The sequence below is a fragment of the Peromyscus maniculatus genome, chromosome 17 (assembly GCF_049852395.1).
Source record: "Peromyscus maniculatus bairdii isolate BWxNUB_F1_BW_parent chromosome 17, HU_Pman_BW_mat_3.1, whole genome shotgun sequence".
Classification (NCBI taxonomy): Eukaryota; Metazoa; Chordata; class Mammalia; order Rodentia; family Cricetidae; genus Peromyscus; species Peromyscus maniculatus.
This window is the reverse complement of record NC_134868.1, coordinates 12,214,198-12,233,361: the sequence shown is the minus strand read 5'-3', so window position 1 is coordinate 12,233,361 and position 19,164 is coordinate 12,214,198. Positions and strand designations below refer to the sequence as shown.

The 19,164-nt window shown below is 38.9% G+C and overlaps 1 protein-coding gene across 2 annotated transcripts in view; it reads left to right on the top strand.

The window, feature by feature from the left end:
• LOC102905926 (putative ATP-dependent RNA helicase DDX60) overlaps positions 1 to 19,164 on the top strand; it is a 101,220-nt gene that overhangs the window by 782 nt on the left and 81,274 nt on the right. Inside the window, exons 2-7 of one of the 2 annotated variants that reach the window (XM_076553285.1) lie at positions 12,895 to 13,001; positions 15,361 to 15,468; positions 15,628 to 15,694; positions 16,029 to 16,218; positions 17,753 to 18,094; positions 18,982 to 19,098. In XM_076553285.1, the coding sequence (XP_076409400.1) occupies positions 15,441 to 15,468; positions 15,628 to 15,694; positions 16,029 to 16,218; positions 17,753 to 18,094; positions 18,982 to 19,098 (744 nt within the window). In that variant the 5' untranslated portion in view covers positions 12,895 to 13,001; positions 15,361 to 15,440. The remainder of the gene's footprint in view (positions 1 to 12,894; positions 13,002 to 15,360; positions 15,469 to 15,627; positions 15,695 to 16,028; positions 16,219 to 17,752; positions 18,095 to 18,981; positions 19,099 to 19,164) is intronic. The other variant, XM_076553286.1, reaches the window with a different exon arrangement.

Genomic DNA, 19,164 nt, shown 5'->3' with positions numbered 1-19,164 from the left:
CTGAACTTGGAATAACCCCCGCCCCTCCCGGCCTCAGTCTCCCTGTTTTAGTCATCTAAGATCTAATGTATTCATGTGTAAGGAGCAGGTATTGGTTTTGTTTCCGCATAACTAATTAGCACACTCTCAGTGGCTTTAAACAAAACGAATGTATTATTTTACAGATCCTGTTCAGGCGCAGATTAACTGCTTTTGCAGAGCCCAGGTGTCGCACCTGCCTGAACTGAAGGTGTCTGGTGGGGCTGAGCTCTTCTGCCAGGCCCTGGGGTGCTCATTCTGGTTGCTTGAGGTCAGCCAGAGGACTGGAGTTCTCTGTTTTCTTGCAAGTTGTTGGATGAGGGTTACCCAGTGTCTAAAACTTTGCACTGTCATCCCTCACAGGTGGCGGTGCCTTCCAAGCATGTAGGAGACTTTCTGTCTCATCTAGCACGATGGTAGCCTAATCACTAAGGAGACTGTCCTGTTAAATAAGGGTGGTGGGACAGACGGAAGGAAGTTATACAAGGCCAGAGTAGCAAAGTGGCAGAGGCATGGTGACCATCTTAAAACTTGACCCACGGGGGACGAATCATCTCTTCTCCAGGTGCTTTTATAGGAACTCAGCCCTTCTATCAGCAGCTCCAATATTCTGTTCCACTGTTTATGATTTCCTTGACTTCCCTGCAACCCCTCCTAATTCCCCCTCTTCCATTTTCTTCCTCATTTTATTGAAGATGTCTGCAAGCATAATACAAATATTCTGACAATACTGAGTTTCGACGATCTGTCTTTTGAGCTTCCTCTATCCCGTTATGATTTATAGGGCTTGAGTGACATGTGTAGTGTCCTGTAGACATCTCCTGCTGTGTCGTTAGTATGTCTCTCTTCTCTACATGCCCTGTAAATTGGTCGTTGTGGCTAGCGATCTGGGTTTCGACGTTTGCCCCTATGCTTCTCCTGTCTCAAGATCTCTTCCTGCCCTGGGAGTTGTAAAATGGTGATACACTACTGAGTCTTCGCTGTTTCTTAGCTGGAGTGCTTCTAGGAAAGGGACTGTCCCTTACAGTGTTTAGTGGCTTATTTACATAGTCCTTTTCGGGAGGGCAGCTGAACAACTTGGTTTTAGAAGTTGTTTCTGATCCATTATATTTAGATACTGTCCCCACTTACTTTGTGGAGGAGAAGACACTTAGCATCCTTTCCTTCCTTTCTTATTTAGTGATCTCCTCAATTCTGTTGCTCTATTGCTATTCATACACACACATATGTAATAAATATACACAGATGTACATTACATATTATAAAATATAATTTTTAATACATTTTATAATTATGTATATATAATCAAGATCTATCATGTTTTGCAGGATTTTGTGACCATTGTAATTTGTTTCCCATAGTGAATCAAAAGCAGAAACCAGTATATAATTTTTAGATTTTTATTTATTTATTTATTCATTTATTTTGGTTTTTCTGAGACGGGGTTTTTCTATATAGCTTTGGAGCCTGTCTGGGAACTTGCTCTGTAGACCAGGCTGGCCTCAAACTCATAGAGATCCACCTGCCTCTGCCTCTGTAGTGCTAGGATTAAAGGCATGTCCGCCACCACCGCCCAGATTAGATTTATTTTTAATTGTGTGTGTGTGTGTGTGTGTGTGTGTGTGTGTGTGTGTATGGGGATGTGCATATGAGTGCAAATGTACTAGGAGACCTGAGGCATTGGATCTCCTGAAGCTGGAATTATAGGCAGTTGTGAGCCTCTGGACTGAGTTCTAGGAACAGGACTCGAGTCCGCTACAACAGCAGTGCACAGTAATTATTGTGTTACCTGTCATCTTTCCAGTCCCTATGTACCTGTTTCTTAAAGGCACAGTGTGCTTGTGGGAATTAGAGGATAACTCTCAGGAGTGTGTTCTCTTCCTGTATCAACTCTTAGGAGTGTGTTCTCTTTCTGTCTCAAGGGTGGAACTCAGATAATCAGACTGGGTGGCCAGCACCTTTACCTACTTACTGAGCATTTTTATTGGCCCAATTATGGAAATATTATTGGAAATAATTTGAATAATTCATATTATGGAAATATTGCATTATAGATGCAATCTTATAATTTGGCTGGAAAATGGAGTTTTCTATCATTGTGACTACCACTGGAAATAGGCTTTTACAACATTTAAACTATGTACACAGCTCCATTGGATCTTTTAAATCTTGCATTGTTTCACTGTTTTCTGAGAATTCTCCTGTTTTCTTTAAATAAAATTATAATTCAGGATACATAATTGGTGGAATTTCTCACTTTTTAATGACAAGTTATATCTTCTAGCATTCTCAATGAACTGAAATGTATGTTTGGTTGCAGAATTATGGCTCTAAGGTATTTTCTTTTAGAAATTAGAAGATGTATTTTTTCCCATAAAACGATCCACCAATATTGCTTATTTTAATTCTTTTGAATAGCCTGCCAGGCACACTTTAAAAAGTTTTTTAAATGTGTTCATATATTTCTACAGGTTAATATAGAGAAAGTAAATAAATCATGTAACTTAAAATTGTATGGTCTGATTGGCAATAAGTCTTAAAACCTAGGTGTTTTGTCTAAAATATGGATACCTCTGTCCACTTCATTAGGTTTTTGTTTGTTTTTTTGTTTGCTCATTTTTTGTTTTTCTTGTTATTTTTGTTGTTTCCTTGTCTTTTTCCCTTAATATGTGGGGAAGCTTTTCAACTGATTTTTTGAAGCTCCATTCTAACAATGAATATTACTTTGAAACTACATACTTGACCAATTTTATTCCTATTCATTTTGGTTTCTTAATCTGTCATTTTTTCTTAGTATTTTCCTGTTTGTTTTCCCCCTTTCATTGTCTCAGAATTTTTTGTATGTTTATCCTCAGACTCTGAACTCTGGGGAGCGACACTTTTATATTTCATTTAATGGAGGTGCTTTTTCATTCCATATTGTAGGAGAGAACTTATGCATACATGTTGTTAATAGCTTGCCATGTATTAATGGCTTGCTTGGGATGAGTTAATGCTCGAGCCCAGGTGATTCCTGGATGAGTACAGTATTGATATTTGTAGACACTAACTAGTCTCAGTGTCCCAAGAAAGCCTGAACCAGTGAGACTCGTAGGATCTGGGATGACTCTCTGTCTTGGCCTTTGGTCTGTCTCTGTGAAACCTTCTGGCTGAAGACGAGATATAAAGCAGTTTGTTTTTAGGGTGATAGCCAGCTGCATTTTTATATCACCATCTCAGAATGAAACACCCCAAAAACAAACTTCAGAGATATACATGTTGACACACACAGGAATCCCATAAAAACATAAAACCAGAAGCCATATTACATATGCTAAGGACCTGTAAGATAGAAAATATTGCTCTGACTAAACATTATAAGACAAAGAACCCCAAAGATGCCTTGAGTTTCTGTTGCCTATCTACTGCTGGACATGAGACCTACCCTTAAGAGTGGATTGTTTCCACAGTGAGACTCCTTCAGAGAAAACCAACTTTTCATTTGCAAGTGACTACCTGTTAGGGATAGCTTCTAGGTTAGGGAATGGGGCCTATGTTCACTTTTCTAGGACCCCATTTGGTGAAGACTCATGCAGGCCCTTGTGCATACTGCCACAGTCTCTGAGTTTATATATGCACCAGACCTGTCATGTCTGGAAGTCCTTGGTTCCTTGGTGTCCTCCATCTCCTCTGGCTCTTCCACACTTTCCACCTCTTCTTGGATTTCCCTGAGCCCTGAGAGAAGGGGTTTGATGGAGATACTCCTTTTAGGGCTACGTGTTCCAAAGGTCTCTCACTTTCTGCACATGTTTGGCTGTGGGTCTCTGTACTTGCTCCCATTGGCTGCAAGAAGATGGCTGCCAGGCACAGATCTGTGAGTACAGCAGAATGTCCTTATGAGTCACTTTATTGCTGTATTCCTTTTGCAGAACAGTAGCATTTTGTTTTCCCTAGGTCCCTAGCCTGTCTAGTCTCCCATTCTTGGCCACTCAGGCAGCACAGGGCATGAGTTCTATCTATCTCATGGCGTAGGCCTTATTGTTTGGTTACTCCCACCAGCTTTGTGCCACTATTGCCCTAGCATATTGCACTAGCAGGTCACTCTTGTAGATCAAAGGGTTTGTAGCTGGTTTGGTGTCTGCCTTTCTCCTTTGCTAGCTTCCAGAGTACCTTGCAGTAGCATGACAACCAGCTCATAGAAATGAAGCCTCTAAGTAGGCACGAGCTTGATTTCTCCTTGTTCAATGAGTTGGTTAGAGGTTGTCTTCAGCAGCAGGGACTTATTGTCAGTGTGTGGAGAACCACCAATAGCCTTGGCAGTAGCCTGGGTTATTGGAGACTTCCCACGGGACTTTTTGACCAAGAACTACATTAAATGTAACCCATTCCTGGTACTGGAAGCTTTATTTGGTAACAGGAGATGTCAAGTTGTAGCTCTGTCTCCCCCATTGTTTGGCAAATTCATTTAGATTGACTTCATATATGCATTTATGATAGGAAGCTTATACTGTATTAGGTTTCCACATGACCCCTTCAAGTGTTCCTTGGTTTTAGCTGTCCCTCTCCACTATCTCTCTCTTGCCCCATTCTATTCCACACCCCCAGCCCATCCACCCATAATTAGCTATTCATTTCCATTCCCTAGGGAGATCTCACCTTCATCCTAGTCCCTTACTATCTACCTAAGCTCTGTGGATATATGAATTGTAGCTTGCTTATCAATTACTTAACAGCTAACATCCACATATGAGTGAATACATATCATATTTGCCTTTTTGGGTCTGAGTTACCTCACTCAGGATGATTTCCTTTCTAGTTCCATCCATTTACCTGTGAATTTTATTTTTTATAATAATGAGTATAAATTCATTCTGTTAAATGTGAGTAATAATTCATTCTGTAAATGTACCAAGTTTTCTTTATCCATTCACCCATTGATGTTGTTTATTAATAGGCAGCAATTATGAATGCAATGAGTATGGTTGAGCAATTGTCTCTTGTGGTGGTATTGTGTTCCCCAAAATATTGTGTACTTTAATAAATTTATCTGGGGTCAGAGAACAGACAGCCACTAGATACAAAGGCTAGAAAATAGTGGCACTCACACCTTTAATCCTAGCATTCCAGAGATAGAAATCCCTCTGGATCTCTGTGAGTTCAAGGCCACATTGGAAATAGCCAAGCATGGTGACATGCCTTTAATCCCAGAAAGCCAGCCTTTAATCCCAGGGAGTGGTGGTAGAAATCAAAAAGATATATAAGGCGTGAGGACCAGAAACTAGAAGATTTTGGCTGGTTGAGCATTCAGGCTTTTGAGCAGTAATTCAGCTGAGACCCATTCTGGATGAGGACTCAGAGGCCTCCAGTCTGAGGAGACAAGACCAGCTGATGATCCGGCGAGGTGAGATAACTGTGGCTTGTTCTGTCTCTCTGATCTACCAGCATTGACCCTAATAACTGGCCTCGGGTTTGATTTTATGAATAAGAACTTTTAAAATTCCTGCTACAGTCTCTGTGGTAGGATGAAACATCTTTTGACTATATAGTTTAGAGTGGTAAGACTAGATCTTGAGGTAGATTGATTCCCATCTTTCTGAGGAACTGCCACACTGATTTCCATAGTGGCTGTACAAGTTTGCATTCCCACCAGCAGTGGATGAATGTTCCCCTGTTCCCACATCTGTGCCAGCATGAGCTATCACTTTTAAATTTGAACTTGACCATCCTGATTGGTGTAAGATGAAACCTAAAAGTATTTTTAATACGTATTTCCCTGATAATTAAAGGCATTGGACATTTCTTTAAGTGCTTCTCAGTCATTTGAGTTTCCTTTTTTCAGAATTCTGTTTAGATCTGTCTCCGTTTTTTGATTTTTGGTATTTGTTTTCTTGATAGTGTTTTGAGTATTTATGTATATTGGATATTAGCTCTCTAGTGGATATGTAGTTGGTAAAAAGTACTTTTCAGTTCTGCAGACTGCCATTTTGTTTGAATGGTGGTGTCCTTTGCCATAGAGAAACATTTCAGCTTCATGAAGTTTCATTTGTTAATTAATGTTCTTAATTTTTGTGTTATCAGTATTCTGTGCAAAAGTCTTCCTGTGCCAATGAGTTTAAAACCATTCTCCATGTTCTCTTCTATCAGATTTAGTGTATCTGGCCTCATGTTGATGTCTTTGATTTGCTTGGAGTTGAGTTTTGTGTGGGATAATACCTATGAAAATATTTGGATTTTTTTTTTACATTCAGCCATCCAATTTGCCCAGCACCATTTGTTGAAGATGTGTGTTTAGTTGTTTTTGTTTTGATTTTAGCCCTGAGGTTAAATTATCAATGAGTAATGTTTGTTGATTCCAGTTACTTTGTTATTATGGTATGGGTTTTATTTTATAGCTTTTTCTCACCGGCGTTGGTGGTACATGCCTTTAATCCCAGCACTCAGGAGGCAGAGGCAGATGGATCTCTGTGAGTTCCAGGCCAGCCTGGTCTACAAAGCGAGTTCCAGGAAAGGCACAAAGCTACACAAAGAAACTCTGTCTTGAAAAACCATAAAAAACAAAACAAAAAAACTTTTTTCTCCTTCTTTTGATCTGATATTATTGATTACTTATATTTTCTCAAATGTGCTTAAGCTTTTCAGGTTGAATTTGTCCTTCTAAAACCTTTTGTAGGGCTGAATTTATAAATAGATATTGCTAAAATTTGTTTTTATCCTGGAGTGTCTTTCTCCCATATTGTGATGGAATGTTTTACTCGGTGGTCTGGGCTGGTATCTGTGTTCTCTTAGGGCTTGGAGAACATGTTTCCAGACCCTGCTAGCTTTTAGAATCTCCATTGAGAAATCCGGTGTTGTTCTAAAATATGTTTACATATTATTTCGTTTGTAGGGTTGCTAGACTCTAGAGGAGATGTATTGTCCTTGCTGTTATTGATTATGCTTTTACAGTGGCTTATAGGCCAATTTGGGATCATTGCAATTCTAGGTGCTGATAACTGGTCTTGTCTTTTTTGGGTGTGCATTCCATTCCTTGTATTCTGTTGCCCTCTCTGGATGGTGGCTGTGTGTTGCCTGGTAGTTAATGCTTCTAAGATCCTACTTGGTGTGGCCATTGAGGGTTCAAGTTAGAATGTGTTTCTTGGTATATGGGGGCTGACACTTAGCAATGAAAATGGGCTGGGGAATGGGCTAATGGGGTTCCCAAGGGAGAAGAAAGCAGGCTATGCCGCCAAGATCTGCACATTCCTCTGGGAATGGGGGCAGAGACTGAAGAGTGGCAATATCCAGCAGTCTGCTACAAAGCTGGGAATGAGACTGGAAGGTTGGATTTGGAACAGAGGAGTGAGAGTGAAGATCTGGAGGTTTCCTAGTTGCTTCCCTGGCCAGCATAGCTCTTTATATTATCTTTTGAAATAATATACCAATGCTTCAGGTCTAGTCTGCCATCACTAGACCCAACAGCAAGCTTCCTGTACACCTCATACTACTAGATACTCTTTTCCTTGGTCCAGAAAACAGTTTGCTGTTTCCTCCAGGTCTCAAGAGGAACAGATATCTCTGGTATCCCATGCTGCAACTGCAGGGTTAACATAAAAGGGTTTTTGGTTCTGTGTGTTTCTCTCTCTTGCCTCCCTTCTTGCCTGTGCAAGGTCATTGGAGACTTCGGTGTCTTGGCCTGCTCTTGCTGGAGTACAACATTCTGTAACTCTCGGAGTCATGTGAATATATAATGTGTAAGGGGAATAAAATGTGTGAGAATCTTAAAACCCCAGAAGCTCTGCATAGGGACAACAGCAGCCTGGGAGTGTGGCTGACTATGGACAGATATTCTCCATGTGTTGCGTCATGTCATAAGTGAACCTTGGATCCCCTTCTACTTGAATACAGTTTGTCAGTTTGCTTGTTATGTCGTTCTTTCTCACAGAATTGAGGAAGTCAAATAAAAAGGAGTCAGTGAGTAGGAGATAGAAGGATAGAATCTGAAGAGGGTGCATTTTCCATTAAAAAATAACAGGTCAAAATAAAAAGGGGATTTAAAAAAAATTAAGAAAGATTTTGACACGAAGTAAAATACCATTTTGTCCTTGGGCAAAGACTAGATTATTGCAAAATGGAAGAGGAGACATGAGGGCATTATCAGGAGGTTCTCTTGACACCACAGGACAACCAAATGAGTTGTTAAGGCTTTGTGGAGGATGAGTCACGGGATGGATGTAGTGATTACTGAAGGTTATTAATTAGCAGATTGTATTTGTAAACTTACCTACATGTATGTAAGAATTCTAATTAAAGAATAAGAGGCCATGGATTTGAGAGGGGGTGAAAGGGACAGAGGAGGAATTGGGGGAAGGAGAGAGAGGGAGAGTGATGTAAAGAAAGTATTCATGTATGAAATCCTCAAAAGGGAAGTTTAAAATATTCCCAAGGTCAAATCTTAGTTCATTCTTATAAAACTTGAAACCAGTCATCTTTTAAAAGTTGGCTTAAGTTATTTATCTTCTCTGCTAACACGTGGTTTAAAAAAATCAGATTTTATGGTTAATCAAGATGATTATGTTTTTTGTTGTCAGACATTTTGGAAAAATGACTTTAAAGAAGTAGTTTATTTAAGGATTTGTTTTAAAATCTTTTAAAAGAGCCAATGAAATGGCTCAGCAGATAAGGGTACTAGCTACCACATCTGAGAACCTGAACTCCATCCCAGGACACACTTGGTGGAAGGTGATAGCATACTCCAGACATTGACCTCTGACCTCCACATTTATATGTGCATATACTCAAAACAGAGAAATAAAACTCAATAAAAATTTAAAGAATCTCTTAAATGCCATTTTATAAACAACAATTTTGGTACGACTTTGGCTAAAGATACCGATATTGCTTTGCTGGTTCCTAAGCTTCCTGTAAAACCCTCATGGCTCAGCTAAGTCTTTGTCATCCACTACATCTAAGTAAATAAAAACTACATATAAACAAACAAACAAATATAACTCTAATGAGCATTTCTTTTCCAAGTTAGTTTTTACAAAATATTCTCCTTTTCAATCTTTGTTTTCAGTCTGTTGATTTTTCTACAGAAGTCTGCCCCCGCGAGAAGAAAGTGGGGTACACTTGGAAGGTACTAGGTCATCACGCACAGGACAGACAGAATTAACCTTGGGACTGTAGTACAGGTGGATAGCCAAAGAGCCATCCTCACCTTCTAGTTGTTGAAATTTGAACAAATAAAAGGGGTTTCATTGGTATTGACGTCTCAACATCAGTCAGAGTCTTTCCCTCCCCCAAAGTGGTGTTAGGTTAGACAAACCAGGACAGAAGTCATTGCAGTATCAGGACAGTGGGGATGAAATTACCAGATGGCTAATCAGCACTGTCTTCAGAGAAGATTGTCCAGAGACAAGGATAGGGGCATGGGGGTTGTCAGAAGAGAAATTTTAGCCACCTTGGCCTTGGCAGGAGGGGAGAAACAATTTTTCACAGGATTTGCTAACAATTCTTTATATACAGCCACGAACCAAAATAGTTTATAATATTTCTTCTGGTGCAAAGAAAAGGGAGTCTTTTCAATTTCTATCTACCTTTCATCCCCTGACTTCCAGTTCTTAAAGCCCCCAGGAAAGCCTCTCTGTTATCAGGGAAGTCTTCCTACTGTGATCATCTTTGGATATAACTGGATAAAGGTGTCTTTGCTCACAGTGGAGAGTGAAGAGCATGTATGGATGGATACAGGTGTCATTGCTCACAGTGGAGATCCATAGGGCATGTGTGGATGATACAGGCACTTTTTTCTCCCTGGAGGCACTTTTGTATTCCATATCCCAGAAAGCAATCTATATATACATGTTATTAACAGCTTAGCATGTATGTACTGCTATGACTTGCTTGTCCTGAGCTGACTCCCCTGGTCAGGTAGTATTTGGAAGAGTGCAGGGTTGATACTAAACTCAGATGTCCTGAGAATGGTGCAAGACAAATGGTGTTAACCAGAGAGGGGGCACACATCAGAAGTCTCAGAAGTGTGGTTGACATCCCAATCAGAATGGTTGCCTGAGCTCTGGGATGATCGCCTGTTTTGCCCTTCCTGTTAGGCCTGCTGGTTAGAGATGAGATGGAAAGCATCTCATCTAAACCTAAAAGATTGCTTTTAGATTGATCTCCTCAGATCCTTTTTCTCACATCACCACCTCTCTTAATGAAGCCTAACTTACATATTTATTATTTCCTGTTCATTATTCGGTTCTGTTCTGTTAGTTTTTGTGGTAACAGACAACCTGAATGTGGTATCCAGATTAACACCTAGAGATTATAACAGGCTTATTTTATTGTTTGGTATTTTCTATTGATGGTATTGAGAACTGAACCCAAGGTATCACACATGGGAGGCAAGTGCTCTATCAATGAGGTACATCCTTAACCTTAAAAAAATCTACTGAGAACCAGGGTCTTGCTGGTTTTCTTCTGATTGTTTAAGTAATCAGTATTGTTTGTTTTTGTTCTTATGGGGGGCCTGCTACTCAGTTCCCAAATAAATCACACACAGAGGCTTATTTTCAATTATGAATGGCCGACCTTAGCTTGGCTTAGTTTCTCACCAGCTTTCCTTAACTTAAATTATCCCATCTACCTTTTGCCTCTGGGCTTTTCTCATTCCCTTCTGTAAATCTTATCCCTACTCTGTGGCTTGCTGTGTGGCTGGGTGGCTGGCCCCTGGGTTCTCCTCCTCTGACTACCTATTTATTTATATTTCTCCCAGATTTCTCCTTCTATATATTTCTCTCCTGCCAGCTCTGCCTATTTCTCTCTCCTGCCTCATTATTGGCCATTCAGTTCTTCATTAGATCATTGGGTGTTTTAGACAGGCACAGGAACACAGCTTGACAGAGTTAAACAAATGCAACATAAACAAAATAACACACCTTAGAATAATATTCTATATTTACCCCTTTTGTTTAAATAAAAATAAAGGTTTTAACTTTAACACATTAAAACTACATTCAACAAAAACAATTATCAAGTAGCAATTACATTTACAAAATTCTGTCCATTTGTAGTTAGCATATTCAAAGAAAATAACGCATTAGCTATCCTTTCTTAGTGAATTCAAAGTTTTACACCTAATTTACTTTCTATCATATCTGAGGAAAACTGCAACTATTACTATATAGCCTTCATCTCCATCAAAGGCCCCGAAGGATATGATATTATCTAACAACAGGGACATTTGGCTGCCTGGACAGTTACCCGAAGTTCCTCTGCAATGTTGGTGCATCCATCTTCAGGCTACAGGCTCAGACTATCTGGCAGACTTTTAAGTGAAGCAGGAAATTTGAAAGACTGTCCTTCCTTGTTTTGGCAAAGTTCAGCAGTCTCTTTCCTGTGTGTCCTAAAGAATATCTGGCAGACTCTTCTGTGAAGCAGGAATTTTGAAGGACTCTCCTGCCTTGTTTTGGCAAAGTTCAACAGTCTTTTTCCTGTGGGTTCTGCATGTCCATTCTCCACAGCACATAGCCAACCAGTGAAAGGCAAGAGCAGTTTCTTTGCCCAGTGGCTAAGCTTGCCACAAGAAAGCAAACACCATAAAGAGTTTCTTCAATTCTCAACATCTCTGAAGTAAATTTGTGCTGCCAGGAACAGATGTATCTCATTGTCATGAAAAACTTGATGTTAACAAAACATTTTAAATGCCATATGCTGTAGGTCTTTAAAAGGTTTGAAGACCATCTATCTATCTAAAATATATCTCTATATGATCTGGAAAGCATACCTAACATATCTACAAATTTGATTATTATAAATGGCTAATTACTAACCTGTGTTTCCTGATTAGCCTATATAGTTTATAATAACACCTTTCTCAAAAACTAGAATTTTACTTTACATTTTAAAATAAACGGCATAGGTACAATACCTCAAGCAAGAATAGAAACATATACACAATATATTGTTACAAAAACAACCTTAAATTTTTATCAATATACAAAAATCCTTTAAACAAGAGTAGAAACATATACACAGTGTAACAAAAATAAATTTATATCAATATACTATATTCCCCTAAATGATAACAAACATCTGTAGCCCACCAAATAACTAAAAGTTTCCCACATCCCTCTTGGGGATATGGACATTGTGTTCTTCAAACTGCTTCCTGCTGTCTGTGGATGAAGTATCTTTAGGGTGCCAGAGAGAAAAGTTTGAGATAATGACCAAGTCCTGGGAAGACCAGCAGTAACCTTTGCTGATAGATATTACCAGTCAGGAGGTCTTGCCTGATCAAACCTAATCCATATTAACCCCGAAGGAATCAACAGCCTCTCATCTCCTGTGGGAACAAAACTCCAAACCCCTCCTCTTTTTTTGTAACCTATTTAAGACTCATTTTCCCTTGCCTGTTCAGTTCTCACCGACTGGTCATTCTCCTTTTGAGATTGGTACAATGTGGAGAACTCCAGCTAATGCACAATTACCAAAATTGAGGACTGTATAGGTAATGGAGACTTTTTTTTTTCCAGGAAAGTGTCTGAAATCCTTAACTTGGGGTACAAGATTCTTTAAAATCTGATTCTTCTTGTCTTTCCAGTTTAATCTCCAACCAGTCACCCTGTGCTTTGCCATATAGAACGGACCACAGAATCTCCAAATTCATCATGTAGTGTCATCATATTCTTGTGTCTTAATTAACATGATGCTGATTTTTGTCCCTGGACTGCCATACCTTACCTTCCCCAGCAAGCTTCCGTAGTTCATTATCTTTACACCCGATTCTCAAAACCTATGAGTATAAGGATCTGATTTTGCCTTTCTTATTAAAGAGCTCCTTCGTTCCCTGTGCCCTTGCTGTTGACACACTCAACACTCCATACTGTTATGCTTAACTTGGTTTCCTCTGATCTCTACCAGGGGCTGACGACCTGCTTTAGATACACTTGAGTACACTGTGGGCAAGTATGGCATGTGGTAATGAGTGATGCTCTATGAGGCTCTGAAAATACAAGTACCTGGGTGAGGTAAGAGATCCATGCCTACACTTGTGCCCAAGTACTTCTTAAGCATCCTGGGCCACAGCCATCCCTTCTTTCTTCAGATTTAATCATTCCCCCAGACACACATTCTCAGTCATTTTAATATTTGGTATCAGTGTTTGGATCACCACTGTATGTTCCTGTTTTAATATTATGGGATAGAGATCTCTGTCTTCTGACTTATCTGTTTATGTAACTCTCTGTGTATGTATCTGTCTATCTATCTATCTATCTATCTATCTATCTATCTATCTATCTATCTATCTATTTATCTATCTCTGTGTATCTTTCTATCTATCTACATAATAAAATCTACTTGTTAACAGACTTAGACATACTCTGCAACAGACATCTGAGCATTTGGCTATGCCTCTAAAATATTTCTTTCTAGGTCATCTTTGCAGTCTCCTCTTTACTAAAATTTATTAATTATTAGTAATCCTTAGAATTTTGTATTTAGTCCCTTCACTTCTATGATGCTATATCTCTGTGTCCAAGCAAGCTCGTTTGTCCCAGTGGCCATTTTTTAAATCATTAATGAGATATCATTACAGATCTATTCAGACATGGTTGAGACCTTGTGTTTTATTTTATTTGATTAAGAATTTTTTCATTCATTTTACATACCAATCACCGATCCCCCTCTTCCCTCCTCCCAGTCTTCCAGCATCACCCCCCCAGGACCCCCCCATTCCCTCCTATAAGAAGGGAATTGACTTCATGAGGAGTCAGCAGAGCCTACATTCAGTAGAGGCACGTCCAAGCCCCTCCCCCTGCCTCAAGGCTGTGTGAGATGTCCCACCATAGGTAGTGGGCTCCAAAAAGCCAGCTCATGTACCAGGGATGGATCCTGATCCTACAGCCAAGGAGTCCCTAAAGCAGATCAAGCTACACAACTGTCTTGCTTATGTAGAATGCCTCGTCCAGTCCCGTGGAGGCTCCACAGCTGTTGATCCAAATTTCAAGAGTTCCCACTAGTTTGTTTGGTTGTGAGACCTTGTGTTTGATGTCTAGCCTTCCACATTTAAGAATCTACATTACATGGCCTAGGGTAAGTCTCAAAGCAGGTCAAATTTAGGTAGACCATACATGAGTTCATGACCTTGGCTTGACTTGTGGTCGTATTCCAAGATTCTGGCATCAGAGAATGGCCTAATAATCTATGCTGTGGCATGAATTACAGTGTGTGTGTGTGTGTGTGTGTGTGTGTGTGTGTGTGTGTGTGTGTGTGACTGTATGTGTGATGCATGCTTTTGCATGAGTGCATTTGTGTGCTGCTGCACATTCATTTGGAGGACCAAGGAGGCTATAGAGAGTTTTCTGCTACTGTTCTTCTTTTTGATTGCCTTGAGACAGGATCTACCACTAAACTGGGAGCTTGCTATTTTGCCTAGACTCACTAGTCAGTGGGCTCCCAGTGACTGCCTGTCTCCCTTCCCTAATGCCAGTGACAGAGCTATGCAGCTGTGTCTGGGTTTTCACATGGGTGCCGGAGATTTGAACTCAGTTCTTCATGCTTTCCTAGCAAGCACTCTTGTATATGTAAACATCTCTCATCCCTGAATTAGAATCTTCAGAGTCTTCCTTGACAGCCCATTTCTCTGCTCTTCTCTGCCCCTACTGGGTTTGTCAATGACATCTTACTTACCTACCTTTTAACATCTGTCAAATAGACTCACACCTTTCCAGACTTATTACCTAGACCTCCCATTCAGCTGTAACTTCATCAAGCTGCCATCATTTCTTTGCCCAGCAGCAGCTTTCTCTCTGCCTGCTGACAAGAACTTTGCTCCTACCGCTGTACTGTGCTGGAGTAATCTTTACAAAATGCAAAGCCATCACATCTCCTGAAAATCCTTAGTAGCTAACTATAGCACATGCTCAAAGGACCTGCATGCTTTTTAAACGCTCTCCTGAACCTCGGACACTTTGTCCCCCTCTCCACTCCAGTCTTCTGGCGTCCTATGGGAACCTGGTTCCACATTGGTTCCTTCAAGCCCCAGGCCATTGCATGTTACATATGACAATGTTCTGCTCTTCTCTGCCTGGACCCTTACTTTCCCTTGTTTTGTTTAATTCTTGTTTAATCCTGTAGAACTACTCTTTGGCATTGCTTCTTTAGAGAATGTCTCATCTCTTTGACTTGGTCACATTTGTGGTTTTTTTGTTGTATGTGTGATCATATGATGGATGGTTCTTTTCTTTATTTTTGTTCCTCGAGAACAGACTGCACACAGGTTGTGCTCATTCTTGTATGCCTGCCACCAATGTTCTGTTGAGAAGATAGTCATTCAGGGCATTTCTGCTGAGAGGAAAGTTGATCAGTTTTTCTCTTTCTTTGCAGATTTGCTATCTCATGAATAATGGCCGTTTAGAGGAAACAGAGTAAAGGATATCTGCATTTTTAATATTTACCAATTCAGGATGGAGGCACAAATAGCAACGACAATGGGTAATTTTTAATTCAGAATAATTTTTATAGCATTACAAGATATATGCTTCACAGATTGAACAGTTAAAATATCTGCATTACTGTTTCTTGTTTCTCAAATAATAACCCTGAGCTCCCTAAAAAGATGAGTAAAAATATCCCTGTTCTTTCCCTTTTTAGAAGAACATTGCACAGTGATTTTAGAGAAAATGTCACAATTAATCCTAGAAAAGATGCCAAAGGCTGAGTAAGTACTTTTGTGGTAATCAAGATTTTTGAAACCATGTGTAATATTCCCCTATTGTGCTAGAGCTGTTTGACCTTATATGGTAATATTCATCTGTACCTGCATCTGTCTTTGTGTGTGTGTGTGTGTGTGTGTGTGTGTGTGTGTGTGTGTGAATGTACAATCCATATATGATATAAGTATATTATATATGTAATTATTTGCAACTATGTATTCATCAATTTAGGTTATTAATGACAATGAAATAATAACACTAATGTTTTTGGTTATTATGCCATCTACATGAATTTTGTATTAATACTTTGTTTTGTTTGTTTGTTTGTTTGTTTTTTAGCTACTCCAGCTTATTCAATGATTTTGTTGAATCTGAGTTTTTCCTGATTGACGGAGACTCCCTACTTGTCACATGTGTATGTGAGAAGTCACTTCAGCCAGGACAGAGTCTCCATTTCTTCTACCTGGTTGAGCGCTACCTGATGGATATTATTAGCAAAGGAGGACAGTTTGCCATAGTTTTCTTCAAGGTAACACAGACTAGCTGAGTTTTCTGGTCTCTGAAGACTGAAACCAGAATTCATTAAAATAATTGACTAGGGACAAGGACTCTTATAGCAGAAGTGGCCTCGGACTCATGATCCCCTTGCCTCTGCCTCCCAAGTGAAAGGATTTCAGGTGTGCACTACCACACCTGGCTATGACTAAGATGGTTTTTATAAAATTGTATAAAGATTTCACCTCTGACTGCAAAGTAAAATGCATTTTGAAAAGTTTAGAAGATGAGATGGAGGCTAAGGCACAGAGGATCGAAATTTGAAGCCCATTGGAGCTCCCACAGTGAGTGGATGAGTAGTCTAGCCAACCTGGAAAGACCTTCTTAAAAGAAATAAAGATCTAGAAATGCAACTTAGCAGTAGAAGACTTGCCTAGTATATGCAAGGCTGTGAGTTCAGTCTCCAGGACAAAAAAAATACAAAACAAAACAAAACAAAAAAGCACAAAATAAATAAAATTTCAAGGGAAGAAGAGAAGAAAACAATTACCCAGCATTGCAGTGTTCAGGAATAAACACAATTAGATTATTTTGTAATGTGTAATGATAGAATTTTACTAGACAGAAAGAGTCACAAGAGTTGGTCAAATTCTCAACAGTGGCCCCTCTCCGACCTCAATTCTAGTCCTCTAACCCTGAGAACTACTCTGCCTTCAAAATTCAGCAGGCAGTTGATTTGAGTACAGTGTTAGGTACCTGAGCCCACATGAACTCACTAACTCTATTTTGCTATTGTGTGCTCTGTTATAAATATCAATGAGAGAATACCATATTTGGTGCAATTAATAAAACTTTGACAATTTTAAATACAGGTATATGTACCTGCTATCATATCTTCCTGTTCCTATACTCAGGGGAGCTAATGCTCTACTCAGGGATTCTGGTGTAGATTTGTTCAATCAGTTTGCAACTCATGTTACTGTATATTTCTGAGCATTGATAGCCAGCAGAATTTTGTGCAAGCGGCTAGGGTTCTGCCCTATGTTTGCAATTTGTTGTACCAATTTTGGTCTACTGAGAAAAACATATGCTATTTAAGAAATGTCAGTGCACTCTGGAATAATTCTCTAGAATAACATGTTCCCCTTCAGTTCCCAATTCCAGAAACTTTATAATTACAAATTATAATTTTCATAGTTTTTTTTCTATTCTTTGTCTTTTTGAGGTGAGGTTGGACAGGAGAATGACTAGAAAATAGAAAGGCAAAGTGTGATGAACTCTGGGTACTATGGGCCTGCTTATTCTTAAGTCCAAAGTGTAATGAACTCTGGGTACTATGGACTTGCTTACTCTTAGGTCCAAAGTATGATTTATAGCATATATATGTGATACAACAAAATTCCAGTGTCAATTTACTGATTAAAGGGCAGGAAAAAAACAAAAAACAAAAACAAAACCCTGCCGTATTATGTTTCTTCAATGACCTTAATGATAGGTGTTAACTGCCTGAACTAATAAAATACTAAATGATACTTCTCAAATAATGTACTTTACCTCCTTCTCCATAGGATGCTGAATATGCATACTTCAATGTCCCTGAACTTCTCACCCTGAGAACTGCTTTAATTCTGCACCTTCAGAAGAATACCACCGTGGATGTTTGGACTGACTTTTCTAGATGCTTGTCAGAAGAGTGGAATAATGTCTTGGGTCAGAGTTGCCCATATTTCTTGATTATTGCTGATGAAGGCCTGAACAACGAGCAGACACACCTTTTCAACTTCGTAGTCATTCAGTCTTGGGCAGTGAAGGTCAACATCGTGCTCTTTTCAGGGCAGAGATCTGACATCCTCCGTCTTTATGCATATTTTATGCAAAGCTCACATTCAAAGCAGATGTTTTTCAAGAAGGTAATGTATATCTAAGAGATGATGTTCTGAAATTTTATAAGCATTTCTAAAATAATTCAGGAGATTAGGCTCAGTGGTTAACTAAGAGTGCAGACTATTTTTGCACCCATGTCTCAGGTAGTTCATAACTGCCCATAACTCCTACTCCAAAGGGATTTGACATCTCTGACTTCTATGTATACTATACTTACATACACATACCTACATAGATACATACATATATACAGACAGACAGACAGACACACATACATACTCACAAAACTAAAAATTAAATAAATCTTTAAAAATAGCTCTCTTCATCCAATATTGATTCTACCCACAATATAGAAACTATTATAGATTTAGTAGGATGATATATAGGTTAATAATAATGACAATAAATTAATAAAATGACATATAGTAATTTGCTAAGGACTTCTTGTCTTATAATAGTTCTTAACACTTCTGAATTATTTATATTTAAAATTCACAAAAGTCCCAAGAGCCAGGCATATTTTTGAAAATGATGAAATAGATACGTGAATATGTAGCCTGTTCAAAAACACTACCAAATGAGCAATATAAAAGAATGTAGAATTTATGAGAATTTATGAGTCTGGTCTCTTCTCAAGCGCTTGGTTGAAATGTATCATAGTAAAACACACTGAATTTATATTATTTGTAACTTTGTGAAACTGCTAAAATAAGGTGCTAAATTGCCAGATGAGATAAACAAGTATTACCTTGCTTCCAAGGATTTCTAAACATTGCTGACCATCCTCAATTACATTAGTGTAGATTTTAAACTGAGGACTCTATTGCAATATGATTATTTCTTAAATTTCTGATATTTATAGCCGGGAAATAATAATTTTATTTATGGCAATTTACCATACTTTGTTTTGCAGTTTGAGAAGGAGATTATGATTGCTTACAAAACCCTGATTCTACAGTTGGAAAAATATAGAGATCTGGATTTAACAACTCTGTTTGGAGATTTAAAATTCAATAATATGGTGGAAAAGGTAACAGAACTTGAAAAAATGCTTTTTAGTTGAGCTATCTTTTTAAAAGTGTGTGTGTGTGTGTGT